This window comes from Euwallacea similis, chromosome 21, assembly GCF_039881205.1.
Source record: "Euwallacea similis isolate ESF13 chromosome 21, ESF131.1, whole genome shotgun sequence".
Classification (NCBI taxonomy): domain Eukaryota; kingdom Metazoa; phylum Arthropoda; class Insecta; order Coleoptera; family Curculionidae; genus Euwallacea; species Euwallacea similis.
The window spans coordinates 2,493,779-2,519,574 of NC_089629.1; the positions used below are offsets into that span (position 1 = coordinate 2,493,779).

Below are 25,796 nucleotides of genomic sequence, written 5' to 3' on the forward strand. Positions count from 1 at the left end.
AGCATAAAATTTTATATGAAATTGAGCATTTTATGTTTCATGCACTAAAAACTGTTAAATGTAAATTTATAGCTTGTAAATATTATTAACGGATATTGAATTCCCCTGAAAACTCTTCCTAAAATTTCTATTAAACTATAAATGTGTATTACAAGATTTCTAATAAGTTATTGATTTCAATAAATTTAATGAAAATTCCAATATCTCATGAGAGGCAACGAAACCAGCCTTGGATGACACCCAAAATCCCGATTATCTTATCGCTTCGACTGCAGAATTACATTTTCTCTGAAGACTATTTTTGTTGCTTCAATTTTATTACCTAATTTCCATAATAATCCCACCGAATTGGGGATTTATTGGATGCTTTAATTTATATGAACAGCTCGTTCCGTTAGACGTCGCCGCTCCTGATAATACTCAAATTACAAAACCTAATTTTTCTGCGCTAAAATGTCGATTAATTCTCAACTTTAATTTTGCAAAAGACAACTTTTATAGCCAGCATCCCTAAAGAATTTCATCTATTCATTTCCCAAAGCAGCCTTGGGCAACATACGCGTTCGCTGGAGGTTTCGTTGTCAATCCTTGCGAGCTTTTAATAGAAAGCATCAATCTTCCAAGACTCAAACTAAATAATGAAATTCTTCGAATGAACTGGTTATAAAACTCTAACCATTCGAGTAAATAATGCCATAAAATTCAAATGAAGAACATTTGAATAGTTAAAAAGAAGCTCTGCAACAACCTACAACTTTGGAGATTTATTAAAAAGCGCATTAAACCTGCAGCAAGCTGGAGCTTTTGTTGAGTATTCATGCATTATGCATCAACCATATTCAGAAATATAGCATGAATTTCAAGGAATATTATATCTCAAAGGGGGAGAAATCAAGTTTGGAAACTATTTTGGATACGAGAACTGCTAGATCTACAGGATTCTTGTAGGAATTAAACGCGGCTTTATAGCTTGCTAAGGTATTTAGCCAGGAGAGACAACTATGTGCGGATGTTGCACTTCGCATTTTAGCTGAAATTGCAGTGGGGCCCCATGCGCCTAAGTCCGATTAAAAAAAGGCGAAAACTGAAGACGTTTTTGGATTGGCACATGACGCTTAATTGAAATTCGTTCGTGCTAAAGTTTTCGGGCGGCAATTTGAACTTCCCTACCTGGCAAGGGGCCAAAATTATTACACTTAGTGCCTGCTGTAAAATCGTTTTGTTTATTTGTTCCTGCAACTTTTTTGAAGGACGAACAATTATTGTTAGTGTTTAGAATGCTGCACGAAGAGACAAATGGCACATCGTCGGAGAGCTGTTAGGAGGGTTGGAGCCTCTGAAGTGGACATTTTGGTGGTAATAGTATGGTGAAGTGAAGAACGTATTTGAATGGAATATCCGACTTTTCTCAAAGGAACTACCTGCGTTTTCTCACTTCTTGCTCTAGCTTGCTTTACCTTCATATCCTGCTGTTTTAATGTTTCCAAATTGCTGGTTTTCGCATGCCATTTCTGCTGCTGCATATATCGGAAGCATTTTAGAAATTATACTCAATTAATGTCGTCAATAGATACTTTGAGTTTTCCTAGATTTTGCAGGACTTTTCCGGTCAGACCACAACACCCATATAAGTTTTTACGTTCTTACATCCACTTTCCTCGAACCCACTCTGCGTTGGAGACTGGCATTATCTTAGCCCATTATCCCTTGAACTTTGAAACGTTCTTTTCCAGTAAGCCCAAATATTATGCAAAGTACGTAGGAGTAAATAGAATTCGTGCCAAACTCCCTTTCATTTAGCAATGGCTTTTATGCCACATAACCCGGTCTAGTGAAAGTTTTGGCAGCACAATTTCTTAGATCCAGGGTCTGGATTTAGGGCTTAAGACCGCTTACAAATTTCGGCGAAAACGGCAAACAACTTTATTCGGACAGAGACATTTTGCATACCCTTTTGCCCCTAGGCAAGGGATCCAGTTTATAGCAGTAGTTTTTTCATTCGTTTTTCGCCACTCTTAACAAAATCTAGCTCTAATTTTGAACACCCGTCGAGAAATTACACTTTTATATAAGATTTCGGCAAAAATAATGTAGTTTCATCCAAGATTCCCTCTATTCTAAATTTCTTCTGCACTTAAGCTGTAAAAGGGAATTTCAATCCTTCAGGCAGTACTTGTTACAACTGAATAGTTTTAGCAGAAGGTTAAAGTCCTCCAGGGTCGAGGCAATGTAAAACATGCTCGTATTTTAAAAATTCTAAACCCCAGACAGTTAAACGTGGATATGAGACAATAATTCTAACTCAGGAAAATAAAACTGAAGCGACAATGCTCAATTCTCGAGCCATAAAGTCCTCAACAAACGCATTTGGGAGAATAAAGAGTGCATGCGAGGATTTAAATACAAAAATAGTGGGGGGTATAATTTTTCTTGTCGCATTAAACAACCCCACAAATCATTCCACCCCTTTAATTTATAGCTCGCTTTCATTCGCTTCTGGAACATTAAAATTATTGGCCAGAAGATGTATGTAGTTGAAACTTCTTCAAGCAGACAGGTACAATTTTTGAGCTGAGTTCTCGCAAACTAATGGACTATATGAGAGACAGGCAAACGAAGACCTTTGTGTGAGTTTTGATGATGTTTACTTTCAAGAAAATTTCTGATTAAAATGGCAAAGAAGTTTCTGCTCTTGTGCCAGTTTCACTTATTTCGATCGAGATCTGTAAGCATTTAAGCAAGATGGAAATAATATTCGCCCCACCTTTAATTTACTTCATACAATGGTCAATTTCTAGCTGAAAATCGATATTATTTGCTCCAAAATTTTTAATAGGTAAAACTTAGAGGGTTTTGAAGGAGTTTCCCTAGGAGCAACTTTCGAATGACTTCCGAATTGCCTAAAATTCGGAAACTGTTTTTGGATCGTAAGGGAAAAAATTGGAAGATTTAGAAATCTTCGAAAGGGAATTTGTTTTTTCATTCTCGCTAAAGTATATTAATTTCAAATTTATTTAAAAAAATATGCGCCGCTGAATGAAGAAATACCCGTTATCTTTCACGTATTAATTCCCAGTTTGCGACGAACATATTCTCCATATTTCTGAAATTCCGGATAACTCAAAATTTGACTAAATTTATCTCAATATTTATTACAAATTAGTTTTCATAATTTTTTTCCAACACCCGAAAGACAAGAACATTCTGCATCTCACACTTTTACAGCATTCGCAATTAGATCAAGTTTTGCCCATTCAAGAGTCGACTTCTTCTACTTTTAGTAACTTCAACCGAGAATATTCTTAATTTCTGCACTCACAGTTTGATCGAATTACTCTTTTGATTTCTTTCACTCTCATTTGAGAATTGAAAACTGAAGATTTTTATTTCTGGTTTTTGATCTCAGAATTATTTTCATTTTTGTATTTCCAACAATTGATCCAATTGCAATGTCTCCTCGTTTTTCTTTTAATTTGAAATTTTGAGAAATGATAAAATTCTCCTCTCTCTCTCTCTCTCTCTTTCCTTCTCTCTCTCTCTTTCCTTCTCTCTCTCTTTCCTTCTCTCTCTCTCTCTCTCTTTTTCGTTTGGACTTGTCCTTTTTCGTACTTACGAAAATTCATAAATGATGATCACAGTTCTAGATTTGACTGTAGAATACTGTTCATTCAAGTATTTCATTATTTACACTTATAAGTTATGGAATAAGTGGTTTTCCTATTTAGAAAGTTCCAATAATGTATCAGCGAGCAATGGAATATGTAGGGCCATCAATAATTTAGAATAACAAAAAAATAAATAGCTAACTTCCAACGTTCACTCTTTTTATTGTTCAAACTTTAATTTTTCCAATAGATCATTTTGCGTGATAAAATCTTGAGGATTGAATTTATTTAGAATTTTTTAACTTTATTCCACGTTTTTCTAATGGAACAATTTTCCCAAAATTTCCTCATTTTGTCTCACTTCCCACACATTCAAATCATTAAATGTTTCCTATAGTCCTACTCCTTCTGGATACCTCTTTTAAGAGGTTCAAAAAATTGCGAACGTAGACTTGGCTTTAAGTGGTGAATACTCAGTTTTTTTTGCACCTCATCTCCTTAAATTTTGCCCAAAAATCACCAGATATACTGCTCAACACGAAAAAAGTTTCACACGCTTTCGTGAAGCAGTGACTTCTTTTTCAGATTGGGAAAATTCGTTTGGAGAAAAACGGCGATAGGTAATAGAGCCTCGTCCAATCTATCGTATGTGGAGCTCCCCTCAAATATTCGACACAATTATTATATTCTTATTTGATGGGATGACCAATGCATTATTTTCTCTGAACTAAAACAAGTTTTTGAGCACCATAATCTCCTTGAGAGAAGCTCAAATTTACGATTCAGACCACATAGACACTATATTGCATTGGTCGGGTTGATCTCCAATAAATGTCGTATTTTTACGATATTTTAGATGATACTTTTTCCAGTCAAGTGAGCTTTTGCCACGAAAGCGTATTTTGATCCAGTGAAAGTTATGAACCAATTTTCAGTTATTAACTTCTCCTGCTTCTGCTTTTACATGATTAACATTGAAATGGATAACTAAAATTTTATGTTTCTAAAGTCATTGTCTGGACTATAAGAAGGCGGAGGACGTAATTGCCGCTAGAAAAACTGTATCTGAGGTACATAACTTTTCGAGTTTATTGGCTTCAAATGAACTCCGTAAAACTCAATACTAAAGGGAGTATTGAACCGGGAAGATTTACACTCAGTTTCTTCTGTAGATAATTAGCAGATCCGTACAATTTATTTAGGGCTTATGAGCTTGAAGGATTTCTTGGTATAGAAGGGCTAGCGCTTTCTATTAAGTCATAGAGAATATTGTCTAAGGAGAGTTTTATGGAAAGGGATGACTGACCGTAGTGTTGGATAGGTATCGAATTGCGGATTTCTTCTTGGTAATACTAACTTTGGCCTTCTCCTTTATTCTAATCCCCTCTTCTTCGCCGGCTAACTTCCTCTTGCCTTGCAGTTGGATTCTTTTAATCTGCACTTGTCTGGCTGTTACGGTAGGACTAGGGTCCGTGACGAAGAGCTTTGGGGGCTTCATATGGTACCACACAGTTTCAGTAAGAACTGTGTCGTCTTCGGACAGAGTTTTATCTCGCTTGGTGCCTTCAACGTAGAGGAAACTTTTCTGCATGTTTTTCGTAGCATTCGTGACATCCGTGATATCTTCACAAGCGCAGTGGTGCAGGAACTCACCTACTTCAGGGCTACTCGGCATTTTAGTGGCAGGACAGAGACGGGAATTTTGCAGTGATTGCCAGAAATTTTGATATGACTTCCTTATAATGACATGTAAATGTCAGTTGCAGTGGGGCAGCGGGGAAGAAGCAGAAAAACGAAAGTGTTTAAAGTGGTTGGAAATTGAACCTCAGCCTTTGATTATCTTTATCCGATTATATACAGGTTATTTTTAATTATCCCCTAATTTGCTGAAAGGTAAAGAGCTGAAGTTCTCAATAATTCCAAATTTTCAGGTATTGATGATAAAACCAAAAAACCCTTGATGTCCTTAAGCTCCTTTTATATCATTATCTATGCATAGATGGGGAAATTTTTATTTTAACACTAACCAAGAACTTATGGGGCGCAAAAAACACGCGAGCGTGCTTTGCATGCATTAGAGCTACGTGTATATACCTCGAAAACTCTGAACGGAGCTCCGAAAGAAAATCGGAAAGAAATATTCACTTAAAGATTCATAAACAGCTCTCATGGATGTTGTGATAAGATAGTCAAAGAGTAGCTTCGTTGATTAATAAAAATCCAACATTTTTCATTTAAATTTCAAGCACGCTTATGCAATTCCTCAGCATTCCGCTATATGAGAAGGAATATAATAACTCCAACAACAGCTGCAAATGCATCTGGTATTTGTATTCATGCATTATGAATGTTGAGGTCTGGAAGTTTTGAAAAACGACGCGTTGTTGTAGAATTTAGAGGCTGTGCGGCTAAACTAGCCTTGCTCAATATGTATAAGTTAAAACACTCCTGCCCCTCATCGGTCTAAATATTAATGCGTTCCGCGTGTTTCTAAGACTAAAATACTTACGGACAAAAATGTTAGACATCAAAGTGGCGGGAAGGCAGAAAACGATGACTAAAATGTCAGCGACTGCCAAATTCACAATGAAGAAGTTGGTGACGGTTCGCATCCGCGGTGACCGGAACACGACCGCTATGACGAAGAAGTTGCCCACAAGACCGACTGCAAATACTAGTAGGTAAGCAATGCAGTAAACGGCTGTCATGGCTGCGGAATGACGGTAAAAGAGTTCAGGGATGAAAGCTGATTCTGTGGCGTTAAGTGAAGCGTTCATCACGACTGTGGGGCCCTGAGGTTTGATCTCGAAGAGGGCGGTTTTATGGATGTCACTGGTTTCGGTATGGACCTGGAATGTAAAAAACAGCAATTTGAGTGTTAGGAGTATTTCTCTAACACTACATCGGATGTGTCTATTCTGAACCTAAAATTAATTGCGGAACGAATTTCCTTCATCGCTCGTTATAAACTGGATAAGATGGTTACATTGGCGAAGTTGCGATTTCATCATATTCATATTTACACTCTCATTAAAACTGACTAACTTAATATCTGAACGGTTTGATAAAAAGAATCTTACTCCGTTGGATTTAACAATTCCCTATCACTCTGAAAACGAGTTTTCTTCGCATTGCCTATAAGGCCTGATAGAACTTTCGAACTAACTCTTTAATTGAAAACTTTCTACTTCTTGTTCAAGCCGAGAAAGACTAGAGTTTTGCAATCAACACACTATTAATCATCGTTAATTATTTGATCAGTAGTTTACAACGACCGTTTTAGAAAATATCCCTTTAAAAACTTCCCGAACAACAAAAAGATGGATCTTATTTAAAACGAAAGATTGATGATAGCTGACTGTCAGACAAGACTATAAATCCCAAATTCATTTTCAACTTAAAAATCATCTCGGTTTAAATCGGGAAAAAATTATCTGCGTGACACAAATTTTTGTAATATGATTTAACTGAAAATCGATAACGGAATACGTACAAAATGAAATAGGAATCCAAAGGTTTACTCGAGCAGAATTGAAAGATAAAATCCTAATACTTTAGGCTTCTCTATAAACGTCCCCATTTTGGGAAAATGAACTGGAGATTACCTGAATTATTCAACAGATTGGAAAACCTTCCACTCGGAATTCATTTTTTACTGAAAACTTTCAATTTATACGTACTTTATTGATAAATGAATCCAAATCAAACTCTTCGCTTTCTGTGACACATCTAATAATTGAACTTAATATTAAAAAATCTCTGCTAAAGTTATTAATCTGATTTTTAAGCCTGCTAATAAATTTCCCTCCATAAGAGTGCATTAACTTATTGAAACCGAAGGAGGAATTTCTATATTCCTCCAATTCCTATTGACGTCTTATACCATCTCCTTGGCATAGATTGTAAATAGGGCCTCATATTTAGCCTCACTTTATATAGGGTATTTCCTAAACAACTTTTTGTATCCAGAATTGCTTAATTTTCGAAATCAAGGGTGTCGGAAAAACAATCGTGCTTGCGAAGAAGTTCGGCAGTCACTTAAAAAAAGATTAGATGTGTCCTAGTTGAATATAATAATTTAACCAATTTTTCCTTCTGTAGTTGCACACTCTGTATTTCAAAAATGAAGCGACTCCAGACCCGTTTATAGAAACATTTTTTTCATTTTAGCTAAGGAATATTCCCTTAAAATTTTGTCATATATACAAGCAACACTATGTATATCAGCCTACAATACTTTTTTGCTCAAATGCACCATATTATAGATTCAGACATTCTCGACCGAAATATCTTTAAAATTTATTAAAATTGGTTAGAATACAGTTAAAATTGACCTAGGCAAAAGCCATTACTTTCCCATTAAAATTACACGTTAGTAGATGTTAAAAACGAATCGGTCGATATTTATGCTCCTGAAAATTGAATACTAACGGATAAGGGTAGGAGAAAAGGGGCAAGTGTTAGCATACACCAATAAAGTCCAAAACTGATTTCCAATTAGGGCAAATTTCCTTTTAAATTCGTTTTCAGCATTTCCAGGCTAATCCTGACGTAAAAACATTTTCGTTTGGGTTTGAAAGAGTTGGAATGGTATTTATTAGGTTGTCCCAATTAGTGCTTATAATTGTCTTTGATTGAAGATGTTTATTTGTCATCAATAGAGATATATACCTGGAAGGATTAAATCCCGCATAAAAGGATTTTTTTTTAAATGCTTGAAGTATTAAAAAACCAACAAATTATGAGCCAAAGCGAATCGTAAAAAAGGATTGTATGTCATGCGGCCGAAAATGTGTTTAACCAGGACTGTCCAAGCTACCAGGGCTCGTATAAGCCCCTGAAATCTACGTTCTACTTTCCTGTTGTATAACGTAAACCATTTCCTATATAACGTTTCGGTTTTCCAATTTCATCATTTGCTTTTTTCTGCTAGCTGCCCTTTATGTCAAACAAAATGATATTTTTTATAAGGTTCTAAACCCATTTCCCCCTTCTCCCCAGTCAGTTATTAACAAATTTGAATTTGTAATTAGTAACAAATTGAAATTACAATAGAAACTCTAATTATTATTTTGTTTTACAGAACGCAGCTAGCAAAAGGAGGGGCTAAAAACAAACTACAATTTTAAACAATTAATGAGGGACTTTCAGCCCCTCTGCGTAAGACAAGATGTCACCGGAAGCATTCAATCTACACAATCATAAAAAACATTATTTGAGAGAAAAATGATATGCTGCTCTGCTGCAAGCCACTAATCTACACTGCTGCAAAACAATAATTCACCCCCAAATCCCGCTGGTACTAAGCAACTAATCCTGACCTGGACAACATCCATAAATCCAGCATAATACTCCGACGAAAGCATATTGTCGATTCCCTCGACAAACTCCTGATAACTCTCCGTAACTCGGTTAAAATAATCTCTCAGTTTGAATTCATTGAGGTCAAGAACCGAATTAGACTTGAGCGACGGTCCGCCATCAAGCCCATCCATTTAACACCAAAACTTGAGTTTTCCCGAGTTAGTTAAAGTTTCTGGAGAGTCTCACATGGCCAGACCGCGTGGTTGCGCGCGAAATGGGCTCTGGAACGATTGCGAACCATTCCACGGACGTGGTGGAAGTGATGCTTTCCAAAAGGCCCTATGCCAGGCTGCAGTGGCGTCTGGATTGGCGGCTGCGCCAAATATTTTTTTCCTGTTTTCACTTAGCGAAGACGAAACGGTTTTTCCGACCCCGAGGCACGGAGGATGTGGTTGTATTCTGAGGGGTAGATAATAATCAGTTGCGATATTTAGTGATCGATGTATTTTTTTATTGATTTGCCAAAGTGATGAAATAGTTCTTCCTGTTTTCGTTTCGTTTTTGCATCTAAAAAGTTCGAAATTACACCGGAGTAAGGTAATTGCCACTATTTTCGAAAAATCTTCAGGAAAAGACCAAAAATTTTAGGCCCTTCCGGGGCCTCCTCAAAAGGGCCTTCAGAAGGTTTGAGATGGCTTTGAGTAAATTCAAAATTTTAAATGTGACCATAGGAAGTTCCAAAAATCAGAGAGTTAAAAAAAAGAAATTTTGTCCTGTTTTGTCTAAAATGCCGTTGCAAACCCATCAGATCCCTCAAGGCATCTGAAAATTTACGTGTTTATACAAAAGCTCTCCAAAAGTGTCTAGAAAACAGATATTTAAGAATTTTTTATTCTCTCCGAGGCTCTTAACGTTCGAATAAACCTCCAGGAATGTAAGAAAACCTTCAGAAAACTTTAAAAAATCCCCTCAAAAGATTCAAAATCTTGAACCAAGTTGAACACCTAAATTGTGCTTAGGTTCTTTCAAGTTTTTTAAATCCTATTTTCCATGTAAGGTACATTGAATCACTCTACTGTACACTGATCGTGGATGTAGCTCAAATAATGCCTTAAGCTAATGGGCTTTATCCAGAATTTTAAATTTGCTTCGGCATAGTCATTAAGCTGTTCAGTTTTATTAATGCTTTTTGTAGTCGATGCAATTTAGCTTAAAATTTCACTGCACTAAAGAGACTAATTTAGTTTAAAACATGGTGGATACCAGGATGTGGCATATGAAGTCTTTTTGCTATATGAACCAGTGAAGAGGCGCACTTAGAGAATATAATACAAGAGGAAATTGTAGGGGGAAGAAAGCCTAAAAATGGCAGAACTTATTATATTGTTCTATGCAAGTACGGTGCTAATTCATTAATTAGCTGGAGAGGCTCTGGATCTTCAAGAGTGTTAGGGCTTGTGTAGAGGATAAAATATCCGATAATTAATTAGTTTAATGTTAATCTATTAGTTCGATAAGTTGTATTCTTCATAAGCCTAGTATTAAATCTGTGACTAGTATGTAAGGAACCCGTGTGCTACGCCTATGGACATTACTCGTTTCTATTGCCACTTTGTCCGTATGACCAGATGTTGATTCGCATTTTGTTTGATCTTAGACTAACTGTGTAATAAAACTCCTCGCCGACCTTTTGTGCGTACTAGAATTTAGACACGTTCTCGATGCTGGTCATAAACGCCCTCCAATAAAACCCAATTATATTGTTAAAGTTAGGCAAGTCACAAGGACAAATCTAGAAGAAGCGCCGATGATGACCTCTTAGTTTCTGGTACGCCTATGTACAGTTACCATTAACTTTAGTATTTAAGATTTTGCAAGAAGAAAAATCGCTCTCTTCTTGTGCGTCTCCGTCGACCCTTAACTCCGTACTTTGCACGTTACTCGTACGCGATTACTTTACACACGGTTCCTATACACGGTTAATTACTACACTAATTAACTTGTCACGAAAAGTTGTTATTTCTTTGCTACATTACTCGAAGTTGTTAGTGAATAATAAACCTTTGTTACCGTTAGAAAAGGGTTTTGTTTTCATTTGCACGAACACGGTGTCTCTGAGACCGCGAACTCAGGGTGGTCCTTCGCAAGCATCCAGTCCATTGCTTACTAGACGTATCAAGAATTAGGCCATGTCTAATCAACATCTTGGTACCACGATCCACGAATAAACAGTTTGGTCCTTCGAGCCGGATCAACATTTTTGGTCCTACGAGCCGGATCAACATTTTTGGTCCTACGAGCCGGATTAAACAAAGAGAACGAAAACTATTTTGATGCATTAAAATATGTAAAGATCATGTCTCCGAATAAATCAAGACGTCACTTAAAATGCTGCGTATGATCTATTGGCACGAGAGGAACGCGCCCATAAATAATGGATAAATCTGGAAAGCTCTTTCTTTGCCTCACATTAAAAGCTCGACTTTCACAAACGAGTTCCCCCAATAAAATTTGAGAACGGCAGAATTTTTTTCAGACGCTCCATTTTACTCCTACAAAAATGCTCTCTATCACCCGATTTGCAGGGATGAAATGACAAAGTTCAGAAATAAATCGGCTCAGGATCGTCTCGTTTTCGGTTATTTTATGCAACATCGATTTACCCTCAGCCAGCAGCTAAAGCGAGCGGATAAATCTTTAACGAGGCAGACACCAGTCGATATTTGCCCTATATTTAAATTATTAGTGATGGGAGATGCGACAGCCATGCACGTCCACCTGGCTTTCCGGACCTACCGCATTTCCGATTGGGAAAGGTCATGAAAATCTTACCGAGAATGGGTGCTTCTCGCGTTTTATTTTTATGCGTCCGACGCAAAGGAGCGCTTTGTAGACGATCTTCAGACGCAAGTCTTTTAAAAAACCTCATTTTAGTAGGTAGATTTCATCCCCGTCACTATGCACTTCTTGGTTTTTCAAAAGCCTTCAGATTTGGAAGGGACATTCCACCACAGGGCGGATGCCAATGATAATTTGTAAATATATGTGAGCAAGCAATTCATGTGCTTACACTCACATTATTCACTTCATGTATTTGCTTCACTCGAGATGGCAGCCGATCAACAAACTGCTCCATCTGAGTTCCTTGATAAGATAGCACTAATACAGGTCTAACAGACGGTGCAATTAGTCGGGTTATTCCAGGTTCCTCGGAAACCTTGGGTACTGTTGCCCCTCCCAATCCTAGTCGTTCTCGGTTTCTGCAACTGCAGGCAGGTACTACCTACATTTCATCGATTTTCATTGGGGCATTCGCAATTGTTTTCGGTCCTTTAAAAATCCATTTTCGATCGTTGCCTATAATCCAAACTTCGTCCCTCATTCGTGCATATAAAAGCACTCCAAACAGTCCCAACTCAGAACTAAAAGCTTTTTAAATTTGAAAAATCCAGTCATATAAGCTAAAACTTTTATTACAGACGGATCGTCCATGGAGCATCGTAAACTATCGACTTCGTGGCTCCAGTTTTGTCGCAATACCGATAACAAGTGCAAGTTCAAGGCCTTTAAACTTTTCTCATACACGAGTACGTACCTTAAATCCATCCATAAAATTCGTCCTAAAACCCATCCCTTTCGAGGGCCTCCTGCTCCTTTTTATTGCGTAATTTGACGGCATCTCTTATAACTCGAGAGGGCTTCCGGGTTAGTTAATCTATGTGATTTAGTGTTAATATATAGAATGAGAGTCGTTTTGTGGAATATAGGAAGAAAATAAATTCACAAAATGGTTGTTTTTGGGTTTAGAAATAAAGCTAGGAATAAGGCAATCAGACCTGTAACACGTAAGCTTACCAGTATTTCTATGTAATTTATTTGTTACATGATAGCTAAGTCAACTCGGCAATGCACGTAGAGTTATATCGCTGTTCATTCCTCGTGTATGAAAATGTTTCGCTATCAATCAGGGTTGAAGCCCTAAAATGACCTTTAATATGCCGCAATTGAACGCTATTCTCGGTTAAAACTAACTGAAAATAGCATTCACCCTTTACTAAAGATTCGGACGATCACACTTGTTGACATTTCCGTGACAGGTTTGTCATTGTCTTCGGAACAGGTCAAACAGATCGTCACGTGACTTTACAAAAACCCGTCACACGAGGTCACGTTTTCTGCCAAGCAGGCTTTGGAAAAAAACAATAACGCTCCAGCTGTCAGTACCAATGGCGTCTGGGAATTTTCTTATGTTTTGCTTGTGGAAACTATCAAATTTCGAATGAAAATGAAGAAATACATTTGGAAAAGTTTATATGGAGTTGAAGGTTGATTTCACAGAAACGTAATGACGGTTCGTGCGAGATTGTGCCCGGCTGCAAACAAGTAAAAATCGCAGTTTTAAAATTCGATTTGGTTTGACAATACCGGGAATGTCGTGGGGCGTACGTTCGGGCCTCCGAAGTCGCGCGATGACCGAGCAACAAATTTGCATAAAGCTGAAAGTGAGTTTAAGTAAAAATTTGCGTTTCGATGCAGAAAAGGTCAACGGCTGACGTGTGACCAGGCAGTGAAGTATTGTGTCTAGCGCTATCAAATGATTTTTAATAAAACATAAAAAATAAATAAAAAAAAATTTAAAAAAATAAATTGAAAAATTCATTTATAAGAAAATTTTGAGACGTTTTAAGAATTTTAAGACCATACTGCTTAATCAAAAGTTCCCAAGATACATTTTATAGGAAAGAGCCACTCAACAAATTAGAGCCATTTTTACGGAAACTGTGGAATATGGAGGTATATTTCAAAATTTTAAATCCAGCTTCAAGCATGATTTTTGAATCATCTTAAAGGTAGACTACTGCATAACATGTTGCAATTAATGAATTAAAATTACCTCCTTCCTTTTGTTTATATCTATAATAATAATTGGTTCTGTTTAAAGACTACCCTTTAGACGAACAAACTGGTACTAAACTGTAACCAGAGAATACTGTTTACGTTTATGTAAATGCTTAAGAGTCTATCCGAATAGTTTTATTTCGGTATTGGTGTATTCCTCCAAAAGCTTAATGTAAACCCCATCGTTAGACAAAATCAAGATATCACATTCACTAGATATCTTCCAAGTGTAGTTTGGTTCTTCCTTCTGGTAAGCTTCCAAAAACAGGGGAAGCGCTCGAGTTATGTCGTTTTGTTGTCCGAGGTAGTACTGCAGGATGCCAACTGCATTGTAAAGGTATGTGGAACTGGGGACGCTACTGCTTATTATTGTTACCTAGAAATAAAAGATATTGGCTTTTTCTGGTAAGAAGTATAAAAAGGCCTTGTAGCTATTGGGATTTTTTAAGAGAATCGTGAAGTGACTTTGGTGCTCCAATTTCAAGGCTTACACAAAACAGGCAAAAAGAATTTTATAGTGAGGACATGAACGAAAACTTTGCTTATTTCATTTTAATGAAACGATCTGCTTACCGAGAAGGGAATTGAAGATGGCGTTGTGGTATAACTAGACGTAGTGGGGTATAAAGTAGAACTAGCCGTAGAGTAGTATGGAGTAGAAGTACTAGGAAAATCCGTTTCATTAATATTAGAAACAACATTAGAATCACCACTATAAAAAGAAGAAAGTTTAGATGTTGAAGATTCATCTTCTGCGAAAAAAGTTTCAGTTGGATCGGTAGGTGGTTCAGTAGTAGTTGACAACCTATCGACCGCAAACAGATTTACTTCAACATTAGTAGTGATTTCGTTCATTTTAATATATTTGGTTTCACTTGAAAGCATTAGTATGTCACACCCGCCGGCAAGTTCCCATATTTCAAAGTTATGAGTGTTCTGAAATTTAAACAGAAATTTCGGCAAGGCGACTTCCACGTTGTCCGTTTCGTCGAGGGTCAATTGGAGCATACCAATCGCCTCATAAATGTAACCTTGATTATTGTAGGGTAAATTGCTGTCGACATATCGCACCTAAAAAATTTAAATTAATTAATGACCTATTGTATACTAAAAACTTAAGGTCGATTTTAAGTGTAAGCTCCGGACTTCGCAATCTTCAGATTAGGCGAAGATGGAGTTTAAACTACATTTAAAAACACCATTATTGGGTGTGTTGGATGATTGTGAAGTACGTTTTGTTTCCATGTGTTAAAACAAATTAAAGATACAGACATTATGTACTTACTGAGAAATTTAGAAGAGACTTGGCAGCAACCTACAAAAGAATTGAAAAATATTTCCTAATAATTCTCTTTCCTTTTACTTACAAAACTGGCAATGCCGGCAAAAAAAACTAAACTGAGGAGTTTGAAATCGAAATGCTGCAACATTTTTCTTGTCATATTTAGATGATGAAATTCAACTTAAAATCCAACTTGACCTCAATATAACTGTATGTAGATATCCGCTAGTCAGTGGCACTGTGGCCGTCTACTTACAAAGCACAAGTTTAAATTGAAAGATTGTTATCTCATGCGTCCCTTATGGGTACTTGAACTCGTATATAGAGTGTTTGGAAAAATTGGTACAAAACTTAAGGAAGCGAATGTAAAGCCAAAAATAGTAAGAAAACTCCCTGTAAACATTGGTCCGACCTTTACTGAGATATGGCCATCTAAAAAAATCCCATCATTTGGATATTTTTTTAAATAACTTTTTTTCTGATTAATATAATGGAATCAAGATTGTAGGTAATAATCACACCATAAGGGTCTGTATCTATCATAACTATGATCAAAATCGATTATAAATAAGGGTAGTTTTCTAATTACCATTAACAGAAATTTTTCGTTTTTTTATTTCTTTGAATTATTAAGCAAATAATATTATTTTTCAATGAATTGCACTTCTTTGGAAAAAAAATTATCTGCTTTTTTTTAATTCCGCGTAGTTCAGTCAGAAATAATCATTTTTTAAATAATGTATGACTCAGAACAGTAAATTTTTTTAACATTTTCACATGGTAAACATCTTTTACGCTGACAGTTTCATTGTAGTGATTGTCAATTTTCATTAAACTTATGATAACTAAAGACCCTTATGGTATAATTGTTACCTAGAGTTTTTAGTACATTATCTTAATCCGATTGAAAGTTATTTTGAAACATATTCAAATCATAAGGTCCCTTCAGAGAGCCATATCTTAGTAATGGTGCTCTGTTGGTCTGATGTTTATAGGAACTTTTTTTCAATTTTTTGCTTTACTTTCACCCTTTTAATTTTTGTACCAACTTTTCCAAACACCCTGTATAATTTTCAAAATCCATCTTAAAAAATTAGTCATTGATTTTTGAATAAATTTTCCACCTACTAATGAAATTTCCCATTATTTGCATTAATCATAGGACTCAAGAAAAATATGTAACCAATTGTATCTTTAAATACTGATAGCTTTGTGGTTTGATTATTATCCATAGGAATTGTAATTGATATTGCTGCTATTGAGTTCAAGGTGAACTTAATTCAAATATCACCCACTTGACCAGTAGATACGAGAGAAAATGAGTGTTTGCTCGGTTGAATTTTGTTATTAATGATAAGAACGTTTGAATCCCATTTTATCTTTCGATAGTTTTGTTACAATAAATGCAGGTTTCCCTACTCTAATGAAATATAATAATGATAAAGTGCGCAAAAAAATCGTTTTGCCTCGTGTCCCCATCATGAACGTCAATTTTTGGAAATCAGTTGAAACGACACTTGAAGCAAAAGCTTCTGGCTTTTCTTCTCCTGTATATTGCACATGCTGACCGCTAAAACATGATTTGATATGTTAATATAACATTTTAAGGGGAAATACATTTTAGCATAACAGACCCTATAAAGTCGCTTTCCATTTGGTTAAGCGTTATACTGTCTACGAATCGATCAATAGAAACAGAAGTTTGAAATATGCTTTTAGACGAAAATCAGTTGTTCCTTCGCCGCGAATAGATTTTGAGATATTTGAAAAGTGGCATGATGGACGGATGACGATTTATCAAAACCAGTAAGAAGTCACAAAATTACGGCTTTATCACTAACAGGCCAGTCCAGATCGTTAACCACGGTGCAGTAGAGAGGTAGTTTGCACTAACACTGCGACATAATATCATTGAAAATTTATTTAAAATATCTGATATCTATACAAACATTTCGATAGTTCTTAGATGTACTTACATTCGTTTCAATAGTTATTCTATAGTTTACAACTTCATGTCGCAAATCTAAAATTCATTGTTATTGAAATAATCTACTACTTAACAATATTATTGCACAGTAGGCCAAATTTACATACATAAATGTAAATCCCTTCCTTCGTATCGTTATCTGTTCCATTTTCCATTAATCTCTAATTAAATTAATTAAATAAATTCAAATTTGATATCATTTGATAACATGTTTGTTCATTTATTGTTAAACTACCATGATTATCCATATTCCATACTAGAACCAATTTAGAATGCTAACAATTTTAACACAATTTACCGTTAGCAATGCTTTGCACAAACCAGTTTTTAGATTTGCAAGAGAGACAAGCTCTTGGTAAGATTGCCAAATTTGTCCATAAATCTAGGAATTTCCCATTTACAATCCTCACATTGGACTACAAAAAAACCAGAGCTTTCCGAGCTTTTCTTTTAAATATACACTGCTCCAAAGAATTAACGCACCACCTAAAATATTGCTAAACTTTAGAATTAATTTTCTCCGAAACTATCGGTGCGATTTTAATATTCTTTTACAGAAATGTAGCTTGTTTCTTTCCAAATCGATCCGATATTTAACATGCCATTGAAATTTATATTTTAGAAATATACAGGGTGTATGAGTAAAATCATGTAATTTTATGTAATTTCAAAACCACCTGTGGTGAGTATCAAGTGTGTCATTTATCGATAATACAGTAACAGTAAGTTAGCTTTTTGACAGTTCGTTACTAATAAAAAATAACAAATGAATCGCGTTTTCTCCACAGCTTGCTATATTTGAAGTGTTTTTGATTAAATTAGCACGTTAAAGCTAAAAGTCAAATATTTCAGTTAAGAAAAGAGATGGAAACATGATTCAAGAAATGCGTTTTTCAGAAATGCCTACGCTACAAGTTAGATAACATTATCGATAAATGACACACTTGATGCTCACCACAAATAGTTTTTAAATAATATAAATTTACATGATTTCACTCATACACCCTATGTATATGCCTAAAATATAAATTTTAATGGCATGTTAAATATCAGGTCGATTTGCAAACAAGCTACATTTCTGTAAAAAAATATATTCAAATCGGACCGATAATTTCGGAGAAAATTAATTCTAAAGTTTAGCAATATTTTAGGTGGTGTGTTAATTCTTTGGAGCAGTGTATATTTAAAAAAAAGACTCGGAAAGCTCTGGTTTTTTTGTAGTCTAATGTGAGGATTGTATGTTAGTTATATTTCAGGGGGTGCGTTAATTCCTTGGAGCAGTGTATTCTCTGCATGATTAATAAATGTATCTCTCCTTAAAAATAATTGGTAACTGCTTTTTTATCCAACTAATCTAAATTACTTATTTTATTTGTTATTTACATCTATAATACATTTCGCATTAACTTTACAAATACCTGCTATGATCGCCTTAGTCTTAATAATTCCCCCCGTAAAATAAATCAACTTAGTTTAAAATCCTTTCAAGATCATTTGCACCTTCTCCCCATAAACCTGAGCTAAAATGAACATCAAACTTCCCACGACAAAAACAATACTATCAAACAATTTGCCGCTTAACAATGCTGCAAAAGAATTTTTTTTCTATAGACAACTTCAAGTCTCACCTCTACTTTAACTATAAGGCGAAGAGATGTAAATGACCCATAATTGCTTAAAGGTCAAAAACATTTCGATAACAAAAACATCAATTATTGTTCATGGAGCCCACCATCATGAGCCTCTCAGTGGACCTTCTCAAAGCCGAAGGTCCGTTCATGAAAATTCCTGAAGGGGCGGTACGTAAACTGGTTATATTTTGGATTTGGCGCAGCCCCCCTGCATCCAATATGTCTTCAGTTATTGAGCGATTTCTGGATAGTCTTTGATGCCCAGTTTGGGCAGACGAAGGTCCTAGAGCTATGTGGTGGTGCATGGCTGGGGTAGGATCCCGCAGTCTTCGACTGTTGGGTAAAGACTGCAAGGAGTCCTCGTAGCTGCTGGAAAGGACAGGTGCCAGACATATCATTAAGAACGAGTATATAAGAGAGAAGAAAATTTGTAAAAACTTACTTGCTACTCTCTCCTCCAGAACTCCTGCTGCTGCTACGCCCACATTGACAGGAATGCATTACAGCAGCATCGGCAATCCCAGAATCTTGGCCACTAGAATGAAGGCTAGTTATGGATTTTTCGATTCCAATGGATCCTCTGGATCGTTCTCTATACCCTCCGTATTTGGAACCTGAATATCGAGGGCATGATACATCATGCCTTGAAGATGTGTAGTCCATTCGCATATCTGTAGAAGCCACATCTGAGGGCATTGGATAACGCAATGGGTCTCCGTAGATGGAGGGGTAGAGGCCAACTTTGGACGGACTAAGTCCATAGCGAAGAGAAGAAGTATATCTCCTTAATCTATGGAGATTTTAATTTTGTTGTTTAATTAGTGTAAACATTAATTTACCTATTCTTTTTTCTTTTGATACAAACAACACATATGGCGGTAATCAGTGCTCCAATGAATATGATGCAGCCCAGAATGATGGCTCCAATTTCAATGGAAGACAGTATCAGTTTAGGGGTACGCGTATGATTCCTCTCTGTGGTACCACCTGACAATGAGAGAACTTTGGGACCATCCAAACGTTTCTCTATTTGAATTTGCTTTCTTAATAAAACCCTGAAAAATGTGAATAAGTCACTCAAAACGCTAAAAAGTTAATGAGGGTGCAAACTTTTCCAGCTGGGTTGTGTCCAGTACGGTATTCAAGGATGGATCCACAGCGTAAAGGTACATGTCCGTACTGAAATTTGGAGTTTTAATTTTGGAAAAATAGTTATTGGTGGGAAAATTCTTACGCGCTATTGTCTACCAAGTTCCGGTCACTGTGAGGCTCCACTTTGCGGATACGAACGTCCAGTCCTGTGGCGTTGTAGAAAGCCCTAACACGGCAAATTAATTAATTAAATTAATTCCAATTGATAGAAAGAAATTCGCGCTTCTCAATAAGCATACAAAATATAAAGAAGGTAATTTTCTTTGGTTTACAACCTCTTTATATTCCTCTTAAAATAGTCAAATTCGAATACAATCGCACTCACGTCGTAATATTGCCAATGCTGTTTTCCACTTCGGTTGGCTTCATTCCCATTACCATAACGACCTGCTTCTGCTCGTCTAGCACATATACCTGTTGAAAAGAATAGAATAGCAAGTAGGTTAGTGTCACGTGAAATTATTTTCACTGTTTTTACCAGAACATTAGCTATAGTGCTATGGCCATCATCAGCGCCTCCTTTGTCTGTAGCTTTAACGTCGAAACCGAAAACTTTTCCTACATCCTTGCTGAAATTAGCAAGGGCTCGAATCTGGCCTGTAATGGGGTCAATGGCAAATCTCCTATTTGTGTCTTCACTTCTACTGAGGATTTGGAATCGGATTTCACCGTTTATGCCCAAATCAGGGTCTGTTGCCTACAAAACAAATAACGCCACTGTAATTCTTGCGAGTGACAGCTCATCATGATTGTAACACATTGTTGGTTAATATGGCAATTATCTTCGTCTGTAATAAACGTTTGGCCTGATTTCGGCTATAGAGCCGATTTGTTAGAAACCAGTAGCCCTTACTAATCTCATCGGTTACCATCAATAGCAAACCCTTCTCATTATAATTGGTCGTAAAATCGGGTCAGCGATCTTTAGTTCTTATTTACCTTTAATGAAATAGTTTATTAAGGATCGTTTTCATTTCGATTTCCTATCTAGGTCGGGGGTAATTCGAAATGGGCATTTGTTAGGCAGTAAAGAAGGAAGAGGAGGCAGTGATTGGGATTAATTGGATGACGATGGAGGGGAATGGTGTATTTTATCGTACGGAACTTTAGAAAATATAAGGTTTATATTAACATGAGTTTTTCCTCGTTTTTACCGTCGAATTTGTCCAGGAATTTGCCATCGGACAACACATAAACTATAACAGGCATTATCATAAAGCCAAATTTCTGTGTTATGCATTATACGCTGCATAAACCCGGCAATAAATGCGCTCCAAAATTAAACTTTTGCTTGAATTCGGGACCGAAAAAGCAACTGCCAATATATATATTTTTTTAATGAAAACTTCCTGAATCTACGGATCCAGCCAAAATAACCCCAAACTTACTTGTAATCTCATAACTTCGTACCCGTAGCCTGCTGTAGCAGGAATGGCAGCCACAATAGGTCTTCCGGTGGACATAAACTTGGGAGCGTTATCGTTTGCGTCCGTTACCCTAACAATTACCTTTACCTCGTTCAGACCTGGAAATTCGAATTTTATTGCCGACGTTGTGCTTTTACAATAACCAGCTTTTTATTTGAAAGCTTTAAACCAGAGAAAAAACTGAATGAAAGGAGAGTATATTAAAGCTATCGATACGAACCTAAATTACCTAGCCGTTCATTGGTTACTGGATACACCATAACCGTCATGTCCCTTCCCATTTTATACTGATCCAGACGCACCACCAACTCATAAAGAGCCTTTTTCTCCCTATCCGGAGTCTCGATGATGTAGAGAGTTCCATTCTGTGAATCAATCTGGAAGGTGTCTTTGATGTCGCTGTTCTTTTCGGCCACTAAGCTGTAGCGCAGCTTCTGAGACTTGTACGGCTCAGTAACGTTTAGGGTTAATATTTTCAGTGGGACTGGGACGTTTTCTTCTACCTCGATTTCATAGTATCGATGGGCAAATACTGGGCTTTCTGCTGACATAATGTCCTCAGGAACGTCAATAACGCTTACTAAAATGGGAAGCTGAAGAATGTTTCTTGAAGGGTGAAGGAAGATGCTTACTGATTAAAAGGGCAGTGGCGCTAAGGCTTGGAGACCCAAGGTCAGAGGCCACGATGGTAATATTGTGCGACTTTGCAGTCTCATAGTCTAATTTTCCTATGGTGGTGATTATGCCTTCCTTGGAGTCGATTGCAAAGAGGTTGGGGTTGCCCTTACGGAAGGGAATGTCGAATAGAATTAGACCATTGCCGTTTCCGGTGAAATCGGAGTCGTTGGCGAAGACTCTGGTTATTGGGGCACCTAATGAAAACAATAGTAAGAAATTATTGTTACTGTTAAACATAGATGGTAACAATAAGATTATAATTCTGTAAGAGTTTCACATGAGAATTTACAGCATGGAGATCTGGAAAATGGTAAGAGATTTTCATTCTCTCTATTTTGAAAATGTTTTAAGAATTTACATTAATGTTTTTATAACGAGTTTTATAATTTATTCCAATTTTTTACAAAAACCTACAACAGGGACACTTCCTTTCATACCTATTGGGCTATTCTCCGATGCAGTAGCATAGTATACTGGAACCTTATTTTGAGAATAATGGTTCGAATAAGCAGTCACTCCGTTGTTAATCACCATATCATCATATCCATAAAACACTGGAGGATTGTCGTTGATGTCCAGAACATTAACCTCCACATTAACAGAACTACTCAAAGACTTTCCTTCCATTGGATTATCTCGCGCTACCACCACGAAGGAGTACTTATCCTTCGTTTCCCTGTCCAGCAGACCACTAACACTCAACTGTCCTGTATAGGTTGAAATAGAAAATGGAATAATTGAGTTGTTTTGGGTTTTTATCGCATAAGAGATATTGGCATTTGGCCCGTAATCTGCATCCATAGCTTCGATTTTTCCTAAAACCATCAATTAACACATAATTTAACTAAAAAATAAAAAAATCACCTAAAACTTTTCGAGTATAAGCAGCCTCTTCAGTATCAAAGTTATACCAAGATTTTTTGAATACAGGAGTATGGTCATTGACGTCCTTAACAAGAATCCTTACTAAAATATAGTCCTTTAACTGTCCTTTATCTATTGCAGAGATATTTAGCCTGAGTTCGGATTCAGGCGGCAGACTTCTTGCCACTGAAACCTCCCCTGTGGTGGGGTGGATCATGAAGTACTGAATCAGATGATATGGTTCTGAGGATTTTTCGTTGGGAATGTACGTTTCGGACACCATTTCGTACTTCACTGCAGCATTTTCTGCTGTATCTTTATCTTGGGCTGTGAGTTTCAACACAGAGTTGCCTGATAAAAATTAAAATACGTTTTCTACATTATGCGAGGGTTGAAATGAGTATTTTTCTTTAACTTGTCATAACTTTGGGAAGTTTTGCACTAATGCGACTTAAAATGAAGGAGACAAGTTCATTCTTTGCCTTCTTGCAAGCTTCCCAGAAGTTATTGATAGTCTCCATTGCCTAACACCCTGATCACTTACCAACACCAATGTCCTCTGGAATCGTGACAACTGGACTCATTTTTTGCTTGGGCTTCTTTGCTTTTAGATACGTTTGAGTTAGCATGAACTTGGTGAGATTGCTGTTCTTCACCCTCTCAAAGTGCATCACTCTATTGCCATCCCTGTCGTACTCCAAAACTTTGATCCCCTTCTCGGTATAAATTTCGATTTTGTTGAAAACGGGAGCATTGTCGTTCTCATCTTCTATCTGTATAGCCAACTTAGCTTCACTGTATAAACCACCCTTGTCTTTAGCAACCAATCTCAGGTTGTAAATGCTGGTTGTCTCCCTATCCAAGGGCGAGCTTGCGCTGGTAAACTGGATTCTTCCAGTGTTCTTATCCAGCCTGAAATTTTCACTGCCAATTCCAAAGATTGTGACCGTGAATTGACCGTTAGGGCCTGTGTCTTTGTCTGTGACGTGAACTGGGAAGTTCAAATCCACCTCAGCTCCAGACTTTGCATTTTCTTTGATTTTGCCCTCATAACTGGATCTCTCAAAAACAGGTTTATTATCGTTTTCGTCATCCACAAAAATTGTTACTTGATATATTCCGGACCCTAGCACATTTTCTGCAAATTTATTATTGGATAGTATAGGAAGTTTGGCTCTGTTTTGCTTGGAAGTACCTTTGTTATACTCAGCTATCACAGTCAACCTATAAACATCTCTAGTCTCTCTATCGAGAGAACGTTGAGTATGAAGAGTACCATCGCTAGTGATAGCGATCATGTCAGTAACATCTTTTTGGTTAGCAATTGAAAATCTCAGGCTGCTAGTCATGTTGTTCTTGAAACCAAGTTTACCAATTAGGACATTGGGCTGGTTTTCCTTTACGTGAAACTCCAAAGGCTTATTTCCAGTCCTGGAAAAAAATGCATTTTATTGGTATTTCTCTAGAGAAACTACGTATTTTACTGCAAAATCGTCACCGTGTGTATCATAAAAGGGGAGATTCCAGGTCACGTCAATACAAAAGGGCACACTGGCTAATGTGGGAAAACCCATCTACTTATCAAGGTCTAGAATAAAGGGTCCTTAATTTCACTTTCCCGAGACCTTCATTTCGTGTCCCTTGTGTGGAGACAGTAAATTTGGAAACCCGAAACTGGATATAGAACTTTAAGTCATCTTAAGATAATTGCAAATTTCAGATTTATCATGGAGGTTGTAAAAATCAGAGTCTGTCCAATTCAGTATTTTTCCCTGCAAAATTATTCTTTTTTCTTTCCGTTTTCCCTTCCTTTTATCAATATGAATTAGGATTCGATATGCACAGATTTCCATTAAGTAGTTCAAAAGGGTCCATGTTTAAATCGGATATTTGGGTCATCCGCAACATCAAGAACGACCTGGCCACCAAGTAACGAGGGACTTACCTCATTAATACTGTTTTCTCGTCTTTAGGATCGACCACATGCAGTGTCACATTAGTAATCAACGTTAAATCCCCATTGTTAGTCGCCACCCCTTCAAAGTCATAATTTAACCTGTTGAATTTCTTTAACTCATTCACCACTGTAATTACACCCGATTTCTCTTCCACTGCAAATGGCACTGAAATGGATCTCTGGTTAGCATCTAATAAAAGAATTGATTTTACAGGTGAGTTACCCCCTTCGTGGTAGCTATGCAATAAATCAAAAGAAATGGCTTCCCGGTCCGGTACTTCAGTGATGCGTAGCTGACCAACGCTGGTACCCATTCCAACATTAGCTCCGACCCAGAACTCGTAAGGGGCTCCAATGAACTCTGGATAATCTTTATCTCCTAAATAAGATTGGTCTTTATAGTGGGAAATTGGAAGAGAACTATTTTTGTAAAGAGGAAAAAACCGTCCTTTCAAAAATAAAACGCGTTGTCGGGCTATACAATATAAAAGAATTACCTTTTTATATTGGACAGCTCTTTAGCCTGTTTATTTCTTATACGACGTTATTAAATTTTAGATTAAATTCTCAAAGGGATTTTACTCACACAACACTGGTTAATTTTTAACCAGAGAAGTAGCTCGTGGCTCAATTGATCTCAAATCTTTTTAACTTTAGGCAAATCGAACTAACTGGAGGATCGATGTTAACCCGACCTGAAGAACTGTGTATTATTTAATCATGAGTTGCGAATTATTTATATAGAGAAGACAACTGTAAGATCGTGACCAAAATCCCTCATACAGACTGTCCCATTTATGAGCGCAATAGCAGATGATGCGCCAATATCGAGATCAAGCTCTGGGTCTCAGATCATGGCTCTAACCCTGAAAGTATGTCCCTGTTTAATCATTAGACAGTTCATCCATTGAATCAGATCTAATGGACAATATGGATCTGTTATTAGGTACCAAATGATAAATAATTAAACACGCTCTAATGTTAATTGAATATCTGTTCATGATTATCTT

The 25,796-nt window shown here is 36.7% G+C and overlaps 3 protein-coding genes across 5 annotated transcripts in view; all 3 read right to left on the reverse strand.

The window, feature by feature from the left end:
• LOC136415971 (neuropeptide SIFamide receptor-like) overlaps window positions 1-9,210 on the reverse strand; it is a 41,315-nt gene extending 32,105 nt beyond the window's left edge. The window contains exons 1-2 of the mRNA XM_066400909.1: window positions 8,927-9,210; window positions 6,115-6,454 (exon numbers count right to left, since the gene is read on the reverse strand). Coding sequence (XP_066257006.1) covers window positions 6,115-6,454; window positions 8,927-9,100 — 514 coding nt within the window. The 5' untranslated portion in view covers window positions 9,101-9,210. The remainder of the gene's footprint in view (window positions 1-6,114; window positions 6,455-8,926) is intronic.
• A 4,601-nt stretch (window positions 9,211-13,811) lies between these two features.
• On the reverse strand, window positions 13,812-15,390 carry LOC136415871 (uncharacterized). Its single transcript, XM_066400730.1, has 4 exons — window positions 15,176-15,390; window positions 15,094-15,123; window positions 14,382-14,879; window positions 13,812-14,184 (listed from the first exon to the last, which is right to left on the reverse strand). Exons 1-4 carry the CDS (start codon window positions 15,248-15,250, stop codon window positions 13,930-13,932), a joined length of 858 nt encoding a protein of 285 aa, XP_066256827.1. The 5' UTR covers window positions 15,251-15,390; the 3' UTR covers window positions 13,812-13,929.
• Window positions 15,391-17,027: 1,637 nt separating this feature from the next.
• Window positions 17,028-25,796, reverse strand: part of Cad89D (cadherin-89D) — a 32,412-nt gene continuing 23,643 nt past the window's right edge. The window contains exons 12-27 of one of the 3 annotated variants that reach the window (XM_066400893.1): window positions 25,010-25,165; window positions 24,775-24,952; window positions 24,025-24,260; window positions 23,374-23,967; window positions 22,830-23,180; window positions 22,403-22,780; window positions 21,920-22,159; window positions 21,508-21,867; window positions 21,249-21,385; window positions 20,339-20,557; window positions 20,186-20,274; window positions 19,943-20,026; window positions 19,819-19,887; window positions 19,548-19,763; window positions 19,151-19,498; window positions 17,028-19,077 (exon numbers count right to left, since the gene is read on the reverse strand). In XM_066400893.1, coding sequence (XP_066256990.1) covers window positions 18,786-19,077; window positions 19,151-19,498; window positions 19,548-19,763; window positions 19,819-19,887; window positions 19,943-20,026; window positions 20,186-20,274; window positions 20,339-20,557; window positions 21,249-21,385; window positions 21,508-21,867; window positions 21,920-22,159; window positions 22,403-22,780; window positions 22,830-23,180; window positions 23,374-23,967; window positions 24,025-24,260; window positions 24,775-24,952; window positions 25,010-25,165 — 3,947 coding nt within the window. In that variant the 3' untranslated portion in view covers window positions 17,028-18,785. Of the gene's footprint in view, window positions 19,078-19,150; window positions 19,499-19,547; window positions 19,764-19,818; window positions 19,888-19,942; window positions 20,027-20,185; window positions 20,275-20,338; window positions 20,558-21,248; window positions 21,386-21,507; window positions 21,868-21,919; window positions 22,160-22,402; window positions 22,781-22,829; window positions 23,181-23,373; window positions 24,261-24,774; window positions 24,953-25,009; window positions 25,166-25,796 lie in introns of all 3 variants that reach the window. The other 2 variants (XM_066400894.1, XM_066400892.1) reach the window with 2 other exon arrangements.